The sequence below is a fragment of the Condylura cristata genome, unplaced genomic scaffold, assembly GCF_000260355.1.
Source record: "Condylura cristata isolate star-nosed mole 26May11 unplaced genomic scaffold, ConCri1.0 scaffold00007, whole genome shotgun sequence".
NCBI lineage: Eukaryota > Metazoa > Chordata > Mammalia > Eulipotyphla > Talpidae > Condylura > Condylura cristata.
The window spans coordinates 6196011-6214967 of NW_004567108.1; the positions used below are offsets into that span (position 1 = coordinate 6196011).

The 18957-nt window shown below is 49.4% G+C and overlaps 1 protein-coding gene across 1 annotated transcript in view; it reads right to left on the reverse strand.

Annotated features, from left to right (window-relative positions):
* Positions 1-16966, reverse strand: part of FAM134B (family with sequence similarity 134, member B) — an 81519-nt gene extending 64553 nt beyond the window's left edge. Inside the window, exons 1-3 of the mRNA XM_012721923.1 lie at positions 16898-16966; positions 16681-16787; positions 10963-10993 (exon numbers count right to left, since the gene is read on the reverse strand). Of these exons, the coding sequence (XP_012577377.1) occupies positions 10963-10993; positions 16681-16753 (104 nt within the window). The 5' untranslated portion in view covers positions 16754-16787; positions 16898-16966. The remainder of the gene's footprint in view (positions 1-10962; positions 10994-16680; positions 16788-16897) is intronic.
* Positions 16967-18957: the final 1991 nt, after the last annotated feature.

An 18957-nucleotide genomic window follows, 5' to 3' on the forward strand; every position in this document is an offset into this window, starting at 1 on the left:
CGCTCTCTCCTGCCCTCTAGTGAACATCCAGGGAATATTTCTGGAACAGACGGCAGGGTCCAAGAATTGGCACAAAAGTTGCACATATTTTCATACATGGTATCCTGGGATAGGAAACTACTCCCTTCGCGTGTTAGGCATTTGCCTCTTTTGTTTTCATGATCTTGGGTACTTCCATATAGGAAACTCAAACTTAGAAGCAGTGGGCAGTGGTTTTTTTAAAAAAAAAAACCCAAAGTGTGGTCCTCCCTGGTGGTGCGACGGGTTAAAGTGCAGCACTATGAAGCTAGCACAGCTACTTCAGCACAAGTTCGCTCCCCAGCCAGGGAAGTGACCCACATGATGTGGCAGACCTCTCCTGACCTACCCGCTGCTGGGACAATCTGCTTATTCTGCTCCCCACTGTCAAGGATGAATCCTCTCACCACCCCTGCACCTCTGGCCTGTACCCAGTTCTGTATGGATAAATAAGTAAATCTTTTTTAAAAAAAAATCCAATGTGTGGTGAAAACAGATCACACAAATTGGGTGATAGCCACATGGTGAAATACGGCACAACAAAAATAAGTAAATAAACCACAGCTTTCTGCAGCAATATGGATTCATCTTTTTGAAAAACATTTAATGTTGAGACATGAATCTAAAAGGCTATGGAAATAGGTCCCACTTTCCTAGACCTCAAAATTTTATTTAGGAATATATGGAAATCAAAATATTAAGAATTTTTACCCCAACCCTTGGACACAATCTGACCTTGCGCATTAGTCATGTACATTCATCAGTTGTCTGCTCCCCAATCCTACGTGTGGAGCGAATCTGGGCTGGCCGAATCTCCCCTGGCGATGCCTCCGCCTTACTTAGGAGGCTCCTTCGTGAGTCCACTGGACATCACCCCCGATCTTGGTTTGCAGGACCTAGCAGGTATGTACGTGGAGCCTACCTCCACAGCTGGAGACCCCAAAATACAGCCAACTGTGTACCCACAGCAGGGGTGCCTGGGCTCACAGGTCACCTCCCACATCCACACCGGGGGCCGAGCCTGCCTGCCTGCCCAGTCACTGAGTATCTTTGTCTCCCCTCATGCTAAAGGCTACGCATGTCTGCTAGAGAAAAAAATGCAGAAAGAGTAAACCAACTCAAGAAAATAAGAAAGACCTGCCACATTTATACACCGACACACAACTGCAGTGTGCTTTGCACAACACCTCCCTCCGCTTACTTTATTTTTATTTTATTTTTAAAAAGATTACTTATTTATGCATTCAAGAACTGGGTATAGGCCAGAAGTGTAGGGCTGAGAGGGTTCACCAAAGAAGAACTGGGAGCAGAATAGGCAGGTTGACTGAAATCCACTGCTTAGGGGAGCAGCGGGTGAAACAGGAGACGTCTATTGCGCCATGTGGGTCACTTCCCTGGCCGGGGATCAAACTTGTGCTTCAGTGGCTGTGAACAGTTTCACAGCGCTGCACTCTAACCTGCTGCACCTCCAGGGAGGGTCTTATGCTTCCTGTAAACCTACATTTCTTTTTCACAAGCAGCAATAAGGGGTAAAATTTCAACTTCCTAAATACTCTTTTACAACAGGATCTTCACTCTTCCATAACATTCCATTTATTCCAGTTACTGTGGCGGTTTTCAACAATGCTTCCTGGTAGGGAACAACCACTCTCACAGAGCTCGTGCCCCAGGGCCTTGGCACGAGCTGCTCCCTTGGCTTAGTCGCTCTGACTCTAGGCAGGGTTCATGGCCGGCCTGCCTTCAAGTTGACGCAAGACTTCTTCATAGTCTCCTCCCAGCCTCTCACGGCCTAGGCGCTCCCGGCTGTCACTTCTCCACTTAACTGGCATGTGGGAGTAATTTGTTTCCTGGACCCCTCACAGGAACTGAACCCACAGGACAGGGACAGTGTTTGTTTTTTTTTCTTCTCCACAAATATCACAGTCTGGCAATGAAGACACTTGATAAATACTTCTCGAAGGGTGGGATAAAAACCTGTATAATTTATGAAAAGACTGGGAGAAAATAACTGAAAATTGGAAATGAGTTTAATTCCTGGGTGAAGAACTTATAAGTAATTAAGGTTTTCTTCTTTGTAATAAATTCCCTGTATTTTTATTTTATTTTGCATATGGTCATCATTTTAGTTATGGTTTCCTTTAAGCTTTTTTTTTTTCCTTAGAGAGGTAACACTGGTTCACAAGCTATGCAACTTCTGCCGACCGACAAATTCAGGATGGAAGGGGAAAACTCTGAAAAATCAGAATTTCCACTGCTAACTTATGTTACGACCTCCCATTTTTGTATAATCATAACATCAAAAATATTCTGAGCAACCATCAGTTTGCTACTGGATTGCCTCAGCTTCATAAATTGGCTACCTGGCCAGGGCAAAGTACTAACCACCCCAGTGCAGGAAATTACTCTGTGTCCCGAAACAAAAGGCACCAGGAGAGATGAGACCCCACCCCACCCCCACCCCCAGAGTATCCGGAATCCTGGTAAGCTTCCTTGGTCTTTTGAAACAAAAAGCAAATCTCAGATAAGACTCCCAGAGCATAAGGACTCATGAGCAATTTCCTAACATTATTGACACAGGTTTTGCTTAATGAATAACTATGTGACTTCCTCTTCATTTACCCTTTTCTTAAACAATCACTAACTACTCTCTGCTAGTCTTAATTAAACTTTTCCTAAAACAAACACTAGCTACTCTCTGCTAACCTTAAGTGAGCCATTAGCTTTTCTTTAGACAATCACTGATGACTCTGCTAACACAATTTATCCCTCCCCTAGGGCCCCTAAATCCTTTGCTAACAGCTCATCCTTTCCCAGACCCCTTATCCTCTGAAGTCGTAGTTAAACATCCCTATACATGAAAGTTATCTCAAAGATGTACAGTCTAGTGTGCCCTAAAGTGGCAGGAAGAGGATGCACTGTTCCCCTCTTCCTTTAGAACTTTATGCTGATTTCTTATTAATTTACCTGATGCGTTCTTGTAACTAACTACTTGCTAAACAGTATAAATAAAGACCTGCTAAAAAAAGGAGCAAGAAGGTACAAGACTTGCACCCAACTCTGACTCCCGTGTCTTCCTCGTGCCGGCTCCCCTTTCCCCCTTCAAGGAATCTCTGCTCCCTGAAGCAGCTGTTCTGCCCTCTGACAGCCTGTGATTGGGGCTGTCCCGACAGGGGTACAGGTTCACACCCCCTTGGATGCACATCACCTCATCCACCAGCAAAGCACCCTTATCCCAGCACCACAGACGAGGGGTCTTTCCTCCCTCAGCAGTTTCAATTCTGCAGTCAGTTTCCCAGGGTGTGTTTTAGCTTAGTTTTGTCTCTTCTTTTGTTTCTCTCTATTCCACAAGTGAAATCGTGCAGTATTTGTCTTTCTCCTCTGACTTCTTCCACTTAGCACCCTCCCCTCCAGTTCCAGCCATGTCGTTCCAGATGGAAAGACTTTAAATGTCACCTCCGTGGATTCCACTGTGCACACGCATACACACATCTCCTTAACTCATGAATCTGTCAGTGACCCTTAGGTTGTTTCTCTAGCTTGGCTATTGTAAACAGTGCTGCAATGAACACAGCATATGTCCCTCTGAGTTGGTGTCTTTGCATTCTTTTGTTTTAAAATATGGTTTGTTTATTTATTCATTTATAAAGAACTGGGGTGTAGGCTGAGGTGGAGAGGGGGGTGAGAGGATTCACCAGCGACAAAGTGGGGACCCAAACAGGCAGATGGACGAAGTACACTGCTGAGAGAAGTATCTGGTAGGTCAGGAGAGGACTGCTGCACCCCAGGGGTCAGCTCCCTGGCTGGGGATGGAACTCCTGCTGCAGTGGCTGCTGACAGCTTCACAGTACTGAGACTTTAACCCCTCGGCCACCAGGGAGGGCCTGCTTTTGCATTCGTTGTATAAATGCCAAGAAGAGGAATTTCTGGACATGATAAATCCACTCTGAATCTTTTGCAGAACCTCCACACTTTCCCCAAAAGCCTGAACCAGTTGATAGTCCTACCAGCTGGTGACAGGACTGTTCTTTCTCCATAACCTGCCAATATTTATTGTTCCTGAGGTTTTTGCTGTGGGTCATAAGAGGTACTACTTTTGAAATAAAAAAAAAAAAAGCTATTTTAAAATCTCTTAGGCAAATATGACAGTGAATAACAATTTTTGCCAGCAATATGGCAGAGGGGGAAAAGGAAAGGAAGGAGGAGAAGCAGGAGGGAGGGAAGAGAGAAGGGCTTAAGCACCTGTGAAAAGTTACTTTATTTTCATATAAATAGGCCATGGCAGTTAGAATGCTGGTGTCTACTCATTCTTCCTTCTTTGGTAATTTAAATTTACTGAAGTAAGAATGCTATTAAGTAACAATTTAGCCTAGTTTAACTGTTCTATAAATCACAGATGACCTTCAGCCATTTTCAGATCCTTAGGAACTCAGGCTCTCCTTCCGACCTAATCAAATCTAAAAAGAATATCTGTAAGCTTGCATTAAAATGATCAGAGTTAGAACTTTCATGTTTTATCAAGTAGCCTTGGGCACTTGGACGGTGAAAAAGCAGCATGTCCATTTTTCATCACGCAAAGATGCAGGCACCCCAACATTCTGAGACAGTGGTACTGGAATTCATGATGCATCGGGCCAGTACGGAATCACACCAGCGTACAGGAATGTGAAACAATACCACAAACATCACTGCTGGTGGGTTATCATGAAAGGCGTGAGTGAGGGCCTGTGTACAGGGGGCCCTGGAAGTCAAACCGGGTCGCCCAGGTCACCGGTGCCCAGCCCCACAGAGGCCTGACCCTGGTTTCCTGGGCTTATCCATCTGTTTGCGTTTAAGAGTATGTTCCCAGGAAAGGCTTATGCAGCCCGGCTCAGGTCTGACAATTTACCGCCTTGGCAGTGAAGCCAGCGGGCTTCGAAATGAGCTTCCCGTCTCATTTTGTGCTTAATGCCTCGAGAAATTCCACGGTGAGGGCTGCATCCATTTCACAGAAGGCTCTTCCCTTCCGCTGCCACAAGGCCAGCACATCCTTCAGGCTGCCGGCTCCAGAGAGGGAGGCAGCCCTAGAAGGTCGAGCCTGACGCATTTTGAGCCTGTAAATCATGTTTTATTCACCACGGATAGCTAGGAGTGGAGAAGCAGACCATTGTCCCATGCTTGTCTTCAATGCATCAGATGGACAACTTTAAAAACCAAATGGAACATTCTGGATAAGTTCTCAGAGCAACTTTCAGACCGAATCTCAGCCGCTCTGCCAAGAGCCCCTATCTCGCCATGGATGAATGGCTCTGACTCTCCTCAAACAGAGGAAAAAAGGGCTCCCTCTGTCCACTGTGCTGCCTGGCTACAGAGTTGTGTGCAATGATGATTTTTACAAAAAGAATGAAAGGCTTATTTGGGTTTTTATTTGGGCGGCTTCAAAATGGTGGCGCCCCCAGGCCAGCCTGGCAACTTGAAAGATGTTCCCCAGTTCAGAGATGCTTCGACTAAGCACATTCAACGCATGCTAACTGTAAACACACCTTTTCTTCTGAAGAAAATATTTCCCCCCCAATCGACATGTCCTTGCTGGCATCTTTGTCTCCCAGAACTCAAGAAGAGGTGGCTCCCTGCTCATAGTACTGGCTGCAGTTAAACTAAAAAATACAAATGATGGGCCTTTCTAGAAAGGTACATCTAGAAGTTCACAAAATGCAAGTGACATGGAAGAATTTGAAGCACATTAGAAAATTCTTTAAACTGTTGCAAGTGTATAGAGTGGTCACTGCCAGGCATGGCTCCAGAGTCTGACCACAGGGATATTCACATATGTGTAGAAGAGCTGGAGTACAGGCCAGAGATGCAGGAGGTGACTGAATTCACCAGAGACAGAGGGGGGAGCCGACCAGGCAGATGGACGGAAATACACTGCTGAGGGGAGCAGCGGGGAGACAGGACGGGTCTGCTGAGCCATGTGGGTCACTCCCTGGCTGGGGATCGAACTGGTGCTGCAGGGGTTGGGATGACTTGATAGCTCTGAGACTTAACCCCTGCACCACGAGGGAGGCCCACTGGAGCAAACTTTTGAAGCTCCCAGGGACTATTTGATGCGCCCTGTCCATACAGCTGAAACGCGATTCTTGGAGAGGACATTTTTCACACTAAATGCTATTTCTCAGAAGAGACAACGAGTAAATGCTAAATGACTTCACTTTTATTGGAAGTTTAATATCATGTTCATACTTTAATTAATTGGAATCTCTTAATTCAATGTTCCATTTTGTTCTGGACACACGAGCTGGGGACTTGTGTTTTACAACCAGATTCTTGCCCCTTCCCCCCTGTTCCAGGGGGAAAAAAAAAAAAAAAACTATAATAAGCTAGGATGCCTAGCTGGCAGTTAAAGGGGCCCTGTGTTCCCCAAGAAATGGGAACACAGCTGCTTCTCTGAGAGGTGAGAGAGAGAAGAGTGAGGGAGACGGAGAGAAGAGTCCTGCAAATGGACCCAGGGGCAGGCAAAAAGCTTACGACCTTGCTGGTACTGGAACAAGTAGTTTTAATTCTCTGCTGTGCTCCTCAAGAGCCAGCTCAAGGTAGATCAGGTAGAAGCGATACCGACAAGCCCTGCTGTCTGTGAAGACAGCCCTGGTAGACAGCCAGGAGCCTCAGGTCTGTTAGACGATCCCAGCAAGGCCCTCCCTGGTGGCACAGTGAGTGAAAGCACCATGAAGCTCTCTGCAGCCACGCAGCACAAGTTCGATTCCCGTGCCCAGAGCTGACCCACATGGCGCAGCAGACCTCTCCTGACCCACCTGCTGCTCCCCTCAGCAGTGTGTTTCAGTAGATCTGCCTGTCTGTCTCTGGTGAAGCTTCTCATCCCCAGCACCTCTGGCCTGTACCCTAGTTCTTGTATGCATAAATTAATAAATCTTTTTTTAAAAAAAACCCCAGCATGCTCAACCAGAACTGTCCAAAATCTTTAAATACCATGAAAAAAATAGCTTTTTCTGTAAGTTGGTGCTGAGAATAAAACAAGATTTTGAGCCTTGCTCCTTGACCTGAGTTATATTGCACAAACAAAAGTTAAAGAATGACTTTCACGCTTCGAATGACCGGCCTGTACAGAAGTCATGTCACTCTAGTTGCTATGGACTTAGAAAAACCTGGTCAAACTGAAAATGATTTTGTGTTCTCTAAAGGTAACACATACAATTTCTCCCTTGTTAAGAGAGGATTTTATTTGATCAGCTGCCACAGTCACGTGCAGAAATAAAAGCCTGAATGCATCCAGGGATCAGGTTTCATTTCAATACCAGAATGAGTCATAAAAGATGCTAATTTGGTTCTGCTGACAGGCTGCACTGTAGGAAAGCTGGTCGGACTGCAGACCCAGTGCTTGCTGTTGAAGAAATAGGTCGAGATGAGGCCCTGCTTAGTCTACCCACCAAGAACCGCATGTTCGCAAGAATCGCACGTTCACAAAAGGAAGTTCCCGGTGCAGTGACATTACAGAGTCGGAGCTGACGGAAATCTCCCTCCGTGGACTTGCGCCTTGGTTTGCCGGCGGGTGCCAGTGAAGGGTGGCCCCGGGGGCCTCCGTAACTGCTCTCCGCATGGTGACACCTCACGGACACACGTGGACCTCACACGCCTCATGCTGACTTTGAAGGAAATACTTTCAGCTGTGCAACCAGCCTGGGAGGGTCATTGTTGATGGGAAGAGAATTCTGGAGCCTTGGTTGTCTCTATCAGGCCTTTAACGCTTGATGGGGAGCCAGACACGAGCAGACCAGCGGGCAGGCAGGCTGCGACTGTGTTCCCGAGCCCCAGAGTGACGCTACTGTGGCCCACGCCCACGATCCGGGCTTCTAGGCCAGGTGTCTGCCTTTACACATGCGCACACCCTGCTCGTCTGGGTCCAGGTGTCTAAAGCCCACAGAGTGAATAACAATGTGAAATAACAAGCCACTTGGATGATGGGGAAGAGGGAGGCTTCCTTTCTTCCTTGCTTGAGAGATAACTGTAACTCTGTGCAGGTGTAAGGTGATGCTGCTTCCAGGTAGCCATAGACCAGGAATGACACCCCAGGAAGGTGGGTTACCGCAGCCTCCACACACATCCCCTCCAATCTGTGGTGCTGGGGGTGGCACTTAAAAGATCTGCCGTCCGAGCAAGGTCCAGCAACATAACTCAGTACCAGAAGCGGCATCGAGTGTGTATGTGGGAGCCCCAGGATTCAGAATTGAACGTCTGTGCCCTTGACCAAGAGACCCTCCCACAACGCCTCCCACCCCACTCACCACCAGTCTGCTTTGCTCAGGGATTCCACAGGGCAGTAGAGCGCCCACAGCATCATCCCTGCTCGCCTCTCTGAGCACGATGCCCGCAAGGCCCATCTATGTGGCTGTAAGTGACATGTCTCTCTTTTTTTTTCTTTAAAGATTTATTTATTTATGCATACAGAGCTGGGGTACAGGCAAGAGGTGCAGGGGTGGTGAGAGAACTCACCAGAGACAGAGTGGGGAGCAGAACAGGCCGACTGATGAAATACACTGCTGAGGGGAGCAGCGCGCGGGTCAGGAGAGGTCTGCCACACCATGGGGGTCAGTTCCAGGGCAGGCGGGGATCGAACTCATGCTTAAGGGGCATTAGCTTCTTAGAGCTGTGTTTTAACCTGCTGCGCCACCAGGGAGGGCCCGCGACATGTCTCTTTTTTATGGATGAAAAAAGTTCCAAGATGTACACCCACCAGCTTCCTTTATCCACTCAGCACAGGTCACGGGTGACCTGCTTTTAGTGTTTTGAGGTCCCTCCACCCTGAATGCTATTGTGGCTGCGCGCCCCAGCACGAGGCTCTCCTTCCTGGACAGGCTGTACACCCGCCTAGGGAGAGGGAAATGGCCCCTCTTTAGCACACTCGGTGGTCCTTGAACCCGCAAAAGCCCCATGGACAGACCAGCGCCTGCAGAGACGGCGCATATCCACAAGGGAGCAACGCCTGGCCCGGCTGACCAAGCTAGGAACCCGCGGGCCACCTGTGACTCCTACCAGGGGTGCTGGGCACCCACGACCAGCAGGGCAAGACCATGCCATGTGGCTACAGTCCACTCAATTCTGACGCTATCTACCTGGAGGAAGCATCGGATTTCACAGCTGAGGACCGGCCCTACAAGACTGTCCCCCAGCACCTCCTTCAGGGGCCAGTGAGCGTCCAGGTTGTCACCTTGTCACCTTCGCTTCTGATCGCATGGCTGAGGATGAGCCTCCTCGGTGATTCATCTGTCAGAACAGCTCACAGAACTCAGAGGAACCCACCAGATCGCCAGCTGATTGCAAAAGGCTCGGGAACAGTGAGAGACGTGGCCAGAGGACCGGCAGCAGGATGGAGGTGGGGTGACAAGCTCCCCTGCCCTCGCCAGGCACCCGCTCTCCTCAAGCCTCCCCGTGGTCACCTCCCAGAAGCCAGCCGAACGCTCCCTCACAGAGGTCAAATTATGAGGCGCCGGAGGCAGAAGTCATTCTCCAGCTCTCTTCCCTTCAGGCCAGCCCTGGGTGGGACTGAACATGGAAACCTCCTTATTCCACGGTTGGGTCCCCAAGAAACAGTCCCTAGTCTTGGTCCCCCCAACGGGCTTTCCCAAAGTCACCTCATTGACACAAGAATCTCCTGGCTCGGGAAATTCCAAGGGTCTTAGGAGGGCAGAGGCCAAGTGTGTGTGGTTGTTATTAACCCACAAACACAAAAAATCCCTTCCACTGCTTACAGCCGCGCAGGGCCCAGCAAGCGCCTGAGACAAAGCCCCCAGGAGCTGTGCCCCCCTCTGGCTGTCCTGGGCCTCGCTCCCTCCTGGACCAGCTCCCAGCCCGGCCTCCCCGGGAACTGACACCCGATTTTGCTTCTCTTCTCCGGTGCCTCCCTCTGTCGATGAGTTTCACAGCCATTTTACATTCTACCTGATAAATCTGAAAAGGCCCCAAAGTGATGTAAACTGTAAACTAGTCACAAAATTAGCCTTTGCTCCTGACCTCGCCGTTGTCGCCATGAGCCCTGCTCCAAAGGCACGTTTCCTGAAGGCCAGGCGATACTTTCCTCAGAGGATTGTTAACGACATTATTTTGTCCTCGTTTCTGAAGTCTCAGGTCGCACTGTCTACTCTGACTGGAGCCAGGATCCCCAACCACCTCTCTTCAAGTCTCTAAAAGACCCTCTTTTCTGCTTGTTTTTCTCTCTGAGTTTCAGCTTAAATGCTTTCTAGTAGCTATCTCGAGTTCCCACATTTTCTAACATATAATACAAGCATATTTTTCAGGCAGAACATTAAAAAACAAAACAAAAACACTCCTACAAAGATGCTCCTGACGGCAAAGTCAGCGTTAGGCTTCCCCACTCGCCCACCGCTCCTGTGAGTCACGGGTGAGCTGTGCTCCTCACAGCTCTTTTGCGCGGGAAACAGCGGGAAACAACACTTTTGCTTCAGGGAGATGGCGTGGCCCCCGCTGGGCAGGGAGGCAGAAGGGGACCCTCACCGCTGGCCCGGAGCCTAAGCACCTCTCTTGCTGCTGCAGGCATCCCCACACCAAAGCCTCTCGGGACCAGGACAGACACCCCTGCGGGAATGTTCCAGCAGGCCACTCCCCCACCCCTATACAGCCATGCCCGTCATGTGCCTGAAAGGAAATCCCCAAAGAAAAACGCCTCCCCACTTTAGCTCCCCTCAGCACACACTGACTCGCTCATTCGCACTACCTGCTGTGACAGCAAGGAGCGAAGTGTTTCCTAGAATGAGCCCCAACTTCATTTCCCCCCAGTTCGATTATGTTTTGCCTGCATTCCCACTCTTGCCAAATTAAGACAGGATTCAGGCCCCTGGGGCCCTGGGAGCAAAGTGCTATTTCGAAAGGCAGCCACGTCGCCCTTCCCGCACCCGGCTCACGGTGCCGCACAGCAGAACTTTCCAAGGGGCTTACCTCTCGCTGAGGCTCCTCCACAGCTGGGCCCCTGCAGCGAAAGGAAGCAAAACAAAACATTAGGGGTGTTTTTCTCCTGAGACATCTCCCAAATTAGAGCTGTTCCGAGGTATTTCAAAATGTAGGCTTAGATCTAAACTCTAGACACTAGGAAATTATATAGTATCGCTCTGGTGCTGTGACTAATTTAGGCAATTTACCCACAAATATCGAGATTCTGCGAGAATCTGCTGCATGACGGAGACAAGATGCTGCAGCACACCTGGCCCTGCCTTGGGACGCTGCGGTCCAGGTGAGACGAGAGCAGTTCTGTCAAGATCACGTGGACCCAGGGAAGGGGGTGTGGGAACCAGAGAAGAGGTGTGAACGTGAGTTTAGGCAAGAGAAAACCTGTCTGCTCAAGGAAACACCACCACCAAAAGGGGGTGCTCAGGATGAACCCTGATGTGGCTCTGAGCAAGGAGAATGCAGACCGGGAACTTGAGAAAAAAGGTTTGTATAGATTGGTTCATGAGGTGTTTTTAGCTTGTCTCTAGGCACAAATGGAATTAACAAGGAAAAAAAATACCCAGGTCTCATTTTCTTTTTATTCCCCAATGACTTTCACCATTGGATAATGTTTTGATATACTCCCAGCTACCAGATTGAACACAGTACTTAGAACTTCCCTGAGGCTGTTTCTGCATTTTCCAGTCGACAAATGCCCAAAATGTTTTCCCTTTTGTTCTTCAGCCTCCCCCACCGCAGAGCTATGTCATAAATTCTTAAAATTTAGCCCTAGGAAAAAGTTTCTCCAAATTACTTGCACCCTCTCATCAGATGATTAGAAATGCACAACTGATCAAGTTTCCCTTTTTGCCTTGGCTGCCAGTAAGCTCAGGGGTAAATCTTTTGCTCAAATTAGATCAGCACATTAGACTTCCCTTCTGCTAGACTCTTGAAAGCAGTTTTATTTTTTATGCTCTTTAGAAGCTGCTTTAAATACTTTGGAGTTCAGTGGATCCAGTGGAAAAATATGGATTCTTCTTTGGAAATGCAGGACCCAGGACTGCAGGGGATCACAACCCCAACTTGCCAAAGAAGCTCAAGAAAGAGAAGGCAGACACGAGCCTCCAATGCAAGGGATTGCTAGACGCCACTGTGGCGTCCCCTCCCGCCCTCCGCCCCAGTCACGCCACCTCCCTGGGTACAATTTAAGGAAGTTTCTGAGACTTTTCAACGACACCTCCCGGCGTTTCTTATGACAGATTGTCTGGAGGGACGGCTGATGCCCTTCAAGGCTCAGGCCCGAAAGCTTTGGTACAAACTATCACTCAGAGTTTGGGACGTGTGGCTTTTGTTTATCTGTGTTTTGTGTTTCCCTCTAGGATACTGCTGTCACAAAAGAAGATTCAGTTCTCAGAAACATGAACAAAACACCCTTCTTTAACTATGAAAAGTAAGGGGGAGATGTGGAGAAACAACAGAGTCCCAGCAGGTGAGCTGCGGGAATGGCGGGGTCATGATGCCCGGAGCGCTGTGCAACCTCATGCAAACAGGACCCAAAACCAGGCCTCAAGGCCACGTCCAGCCCTCCTGGGATGGACCTTGAGCAAACTCTTGGTTCTCCCTAGACCCATCATCTGGACACAAGGAATGTCCTTCCTGGTGTGGGAGAGGGGTTAAGGTTCCTCGAAAAAACTTGCATTATATAACTTCGATCCTCACCTTTACAATGTCTGCCTTCGTGGCTAATGTGTGACTGTCTTCATCACGAGCACTGCCTGCATGAGGTAATGCCATCATATGCAGCTTTCACAGATGGTTAGCCAAAGGTCAAAATTTTTGTTGTGTTTAGAATTTTTTTCTGTATTGTCTAATGCTGAGAAGATGAAAATAAAAAACCTGGAAACATAAAGACTACACTGAAGCCTGGAGCTCAGCCCCTTCCTCAGTTCATCCCATGGCCCAATCCAGGATCCCGGAGACCAACAGGCCGCTTTTAAGTAGTTTGATTTCTTATGTTCCTTAGCAGCTGCCTTAAATACTCTGGAGTTCAGTGAGCATATCAAAACAAAGCAAATCTATCACTCAAAAGAGGGGCCCTCCCGGGTGGTGCAGCTGGTTAAAGCGTAGCACTGTGAAGCTGGCCTCAGCCACCTCAGCACGAGTTCGATCCCCAGCCAGGGAGGTGACCACATAGCATGGCAGACCTCTCCCGTCTCGCCCACTGCTCTCCTCAGCAGTTTGCTTCATCAATCTGCCTGTCCTGCTCCCCAGTCTGTGTCTGGTGAAGCCTGTCACGTCCCTGAACTGCTGGCCTGTACCCCAGTTCTGTGTGCATAAATAAATCTTTTCAAATATATATATATATATAACATATATATATATAACTCAAAAGACTCCAAGGAATTATAAGCACTAATGAGGTCCCAGATAAAGCTGAAAAGTTGGGTAGGCTAAATTCTAGAGGCATCAATTTACCTTGTCATATGACATTTTTCTGACAACACTGTGGCCGAGCAGGTAGATGTCAGGCCAGACTGCTTGCTTGCTTGGCTCCCTTTGCTATTTAAAACTGGAATGAGGGTGGCTGATGGAAACAAGGACATAAGAGCAGAGCTGCAGGGACTGAGCACAGACCTATCACGGTGGGAGCTGTGCAGGGTCGGGGTCGGGGACCCCGCGATGGGGAGAGAGGCCAAGCAGGAAAATTCTTAAACTGCTGGTGAAGAGCTGCCCAGCAGCAGCGTCGCCCGGCCTGGGGGCTGGTCAGAAGCGCATGCTTAGAACGACATCCAGCCGCCGCAGGGGTGGCAGACACAGCGTCTCCCCAAGCTCGGGTCAGAGAGGCGTCCACCCCGGCGGGTGAGCAGACCCGGGTGGTCACAGACACCATCAGAGCACAGGCAGAGGTCAGAGACAGGCGGGCGCACGAGGACTTTGGTTTCCTGCCGGCCTAAGTTCAGGGCGACCAGACAGTGGCATCAATGGCCAGTGCAGACATGGCCAGAGGATGCCAGAAAGAGACAGTGGCTGAAGGCGCTGTCCAGGGGCCGGGAGGACAGAGCCGGGGTGCGGAGCACAGAGTGAAAGCCTCGGAAAGAGCTCGAGGGCAGACATTGCAGTTTTGCAGCAAGAGAGGAGACACTGTCAAAGCACAGCTTCAGGCTGCAGGAGGGTGCCACACGTGTGGTCTGCTAACCCCAAACGGCCTCTCCAGCCTCCATGTTGTTACCCACAGTTCTGTAACAAAGCAAGGTCTGAACCACGCAGTCTTAAGAGCCCAACCCCACAAGGTGACTTTCATATCAACTAAGAGCATAAAGCTGGATCACCCTGGGAAGGTGTGCATCAGAGGTGTGACCAGAAACGCCGGGGGGCTGAGGACAGATGCACAAACTTACTCCTGACTTAGACATCAGAGGTATGACCGGGAACACCCGGGGGGTTGACTGATGTATAATGAAGGACCCCAGAAGCTGACCAATGGAACACCTTGTTGATAAGACTGAAATCCTGACGGGGGAGTCAGGGCTGGACCCACAAACCCCTCCTCCTTCTCCCTCTCCTTTCCTGCTTCCCCATCTGACTAGTGCTGCATGACTGGTCAATAAAAAGGCCAGGGTCTTGCTCCCTGGAGCAGCCTGCGTGATGTCGCCTGCTCCGTGACTCCCGTCTCCGCATCAGTGTGGGGCTGCCGGACGCAACACACCCTCCAGAGAAACCCCCAGAACCCAAAGGGGCTGATGCAGGAGAGCATGCCGGCACCACACACGAGTGAGCGAGACCCACCACCGCAGAGGTGGCCCAGGCCGGTGACCGCCACTCCGACACGGAGCCAGCAGCACCAGCGTGGGGTCACCCTACGGCAGCTTCGTTGGCCTGCGCCTAAGAGGTGAGTGGCATGGGAGGGGGCATCAGGGGGCACCACGGAGGGCCGGCACGCCATACTATTTTTCACAACAGAAGTGTCCCCTCGTGAGCCAAAAACGCTGCGGGTGCGGGGAGGCTGGGGGGTGGGGAGACAGACTCCCCGGGAGCCCAGGGACCGGCGGCCACTTTGCTGTAGCTGGAGCGAGGTGCCAAGGGTGGGCGGGCTGAAGCCAAGGAATGACAGCAACTGCATCTGGACCAGCTTGAAGCTGAGTCTCGGACTTAGAAGCCCATTCAGGGCGCAGGCCCCTGCCAGGCCCGAAAGCCCGTCCCCTGCCAACTCCTGCCGGACAAACAGGTCTTTGTCCCGAGAGACTTTGTTGAAGGAGGCAAAGCGGCCCGTGCTGCTTCTGTCACGGCCTGACAAGCACTGGGAAAGCGCAGCCCTGACTCCCACTTGTCCTTCGTGTCTGAGCAGGAGAAATGCTGTCGTCAGTCACCTCGCCCGGCGAAGCCCTGATGGACAGACTGGCCTGTGACCGGTGCCCGCCCCGCAGGGCCCGGAACAGAGCACTGATGGAAGGAACCACCTGTAATCGAAGTGATGACAGGAAACACTCCTGGGAAAAATGATTGACGTGCGACTCAGTTTAAGGCCAGTAAGGACCAGTGATGAACCCACCAAGAGCACCACGAGAGGGAATCGCAGGGGCTTAGATCCCAGGCCTCGGACTTGGCATGGCGGAGTAGGGGTCTCCCCGGTCCAGCATGGCCCCCCACCCCCCCTCCTACCAGGTGGGAGCTCTGGGCACCGACCCACATGAGCCCAACCGAAATTATTACCAGAGGTGTGGTTACGTTTAATGAAGGCAAAAACCTCCCTGTAGGATGCTCTTAGTCAGTCTTTTTTTTTTTTTAACGATTTATTTATCTATGCGTACAAGAGCTGGGGTGCAGGCTGGAGGTGTGGAGAAGTATAAGAGAATTCCCCAGAGACAGAGTGGGGAGCAGAACAGGCAGATTGACTGAAACACACTGCTGCGGGGAGCAGCGGGGAGACAGGAGAAGTCTGCTGCGCCCTGTGGGTCACTCCCTGGCCGGGGATCAAACTCCTGCTGCAGTGGCTGCTGACAGCTTTGTAGTGCTGAGACTTGATCCCTCTACCACAAGGGAGGGCTTCTTAGCTAGTTTTGATCAAACGGATCTTATCAAATTTAGGTTCACAGGCTCAGTCATTCCAAGGAGGAATTTTTGTCTAGTTACAAAAGCTAGTTGTAAATCTGGGATGAGGCCTTTTCAATAAGGAAAAAATGGACTCAAGTACCGTAAAACGACTCAGAAAACACATAAGCAAAATGTTTTAATGATTCATGTTCTCCCTTTTGAAACTGCTGTTTGAAATTAATTCATTTTTAGAAATACACTTTGAAAGACTCATTATTTTTAAGCTCTGAATTCACTGTTCTTTGCCATTTTCTATAAACTAGTCAGTTCTCCAATGGCCCAGTTTCATCATGTGGGGGTGGGAGAAATAGTTAACTCACGCTGTTAACCTTCACTGCAGTCTACTTAATCAAAACGGTGTTGAAAATGACAGCACTGAGCCAAAAGAGAAGCCAGCACACACAAGCCTTCTGCTCTGAGCAGTCGTTATGCCTGGGACATCAGTTAAATAAGTAACGAATATTAAAAACAGGCCTAAAGAATAAATATTTCAGCATCATTAAAAAAACAAAGTGGTGCCAGTGACGCGACTCTCCTGCTGCTTTTCAAAGGGCCACTTGGCTCAGACTTTACGCAAAGATCAGACCTCCTGGGCCTAGAAAATGAAATACCGTAAACAGGAATGCCAAGTTTTCTTACCTCTGGTTCTAGATAAAACCATCTCCCTGATGATCTGCATGATGACACGGCCGAGTAGCAGGATGGAAATCATGTGATACACTCTCCACTGGGTCAGTGCCAGGAACCTGGAAGAGCAAAGACGGGCCATCCTTACTTCCATTTGAGGATTTTAATTTGTGAAATTAGGTTTAGTTTCTGCCCCAGAAACCAAAATTACATCCACTAATTACTTCACCTTCAAACGCACCCTCAAGTCACCACGCGAACGTTATTTAACAGGCACCCACGCCAGCAAAGTCAAAGCATTTGAATCGAGAGTGATTCTGGGCTTGGCTTTCAGCTGCAACCTCTCATTTGGGGGATGGATTTGCGATTTGGGTGTGGCCCAAATATTATTTGGTTTAACAGATGGAGAACGGAATTGAACTGACACAGAATGATGAAGGGCTTTTTAAAAGGCAGGGCTGCAGGGTTTTGTAACACACACAGAGCAGGGACAGTCTGATGTTTTTCTTTAAACACCTTCATTTCTTTAACCACTATCTCCTCCCTGTCAATCTCTTTAAAAGAGCAGTTATTCAGGATCCAATTACTAGTTCTCTCCCTTTAAGATCACTACTCTTTTGTTTATCCGCCCACCTCCTTTCCAGAAAGAAAGGAGCACACAAGCCTTGCTGTACCATTTCCTTATTTACTTTTGCCATGAGCTGGCAAAGTTGCCAAATAATAGTCACTCTGGTATAACTATAACTCACAGAAAGGCTGGTTTAACAGATATGTCATTTAGCAGCAGCTGCAAAGGTACTGTGGTTGTACAGGAAATTAAAAATGCACTATGTTGGCCCTCCCTGGTGGCGCAGCGGGTTAAAGCACAGCACTGAGAATCTAAAGCCGCTTCCACATGAGTTCGATTCCCGCCTGCCCTGGAGGTGACCACATGGTGTGGCAGACCTCTCCTGACCCGCCCGCTGCTCCCCTCAGCAGTGTACTTCGTCGATCTGCCTGTTCTGTTTCCCACTCTGTCTCTGGTGAAGCCTCTCACCGCCCCTGAGCCTCTGGCCTGTACCCCAGTTCTGTATGCACAAGTAAATAAATCTTTTAAAAAAAATGCACTATGTTTTGGAAGTAGCCCAAATGCCCAAAAGTAGATGACTAGATAAAAAAGATGTGGTACATATATACAATGGAATATTACTCAGCAACCAAAAAGAGAAACACATGTCTTTTGCAGCAACTTGGATGGAGCTGGAAAAGATCATGCTTAGTGAGATAAGCCAGAAAGAGAAAGAAAAATACCGGATGGTTTCACTCATAGCAGGAGTATAATGGACCAGGCAGAAAATAATAATAATGAACAGCAAAAAATCAGAGAAAATTTACAGGGGGGGAGTGGGGAACGGGAAAAAAAAAGGGGGGGGGGGGGGGAGGGAAGTGCACGGGATTGTGGTGGTGGCACCGGGTAACTTGGAGATGGGAAACCCGCGGGGATTACAATCGAGATGGAAAAAAATGTGCAAAATGATGCAAGAATAAACTTTTGTAATAAATAAAAAAAAGTAAAAAATGCACTATGTTCTAGCAATATTATCTTCTAGCAACTCGATTCTTCATCAGAGAGACAAGGGCAGACCACACCAGTCAAGCCCAAGGCAACAAATGAGGGGCTGCAACAGGACTTGAGCTAAGAGTGGGGAAGCAGGAACGGAGGACTCCACATCATGGGTCCAGAGAGACGCTTGGTCTCGCGGGGTGGATACAACTCAGAGGGGAACACGGGCTGTTCCACCTGGAGCAACAAGAAAAAAGACTGAAGTGAGGGAAGGCTGGGGTGCCTGGAACTTGCTGATGGTCTAGGTGGCAGCTGCTGAAGAGGGAGGATAAAGGAGAGAGGCAGGAGACGGAACAGATGGAGGAGACAGGCTGGGGCAGGCTAACGCTCAGCCTGGATGATACGTCAGAGCGTTGGATCCGCACGCTACCGCAATAGAGAGAAAGCCCAAGATACAACACAGGAAAACGAAAAGACGGCAGATTAAAGAAAAAAAATAACTTGTGGGCGGCTGAGATGACGGGATGAACAGGAAGGAAGCAGACAGGACGCCCTCTGTGTGTGAGCAGAGCCAGCGAAACGAGGGGGAAGGATCAGTCAGTGCTTCTTAAATACCGACCCGCAGCCGCTGGCCGGTTTGGTGCAGGGGAAGTTTAGACTACAGACCTCCAGGCCCCAGAGCCTCTGAAAGAGGTGGTGCAATTTCTCGCGTGCGTGCACGCTTACCAAAAAGCAGAAGTGATGAC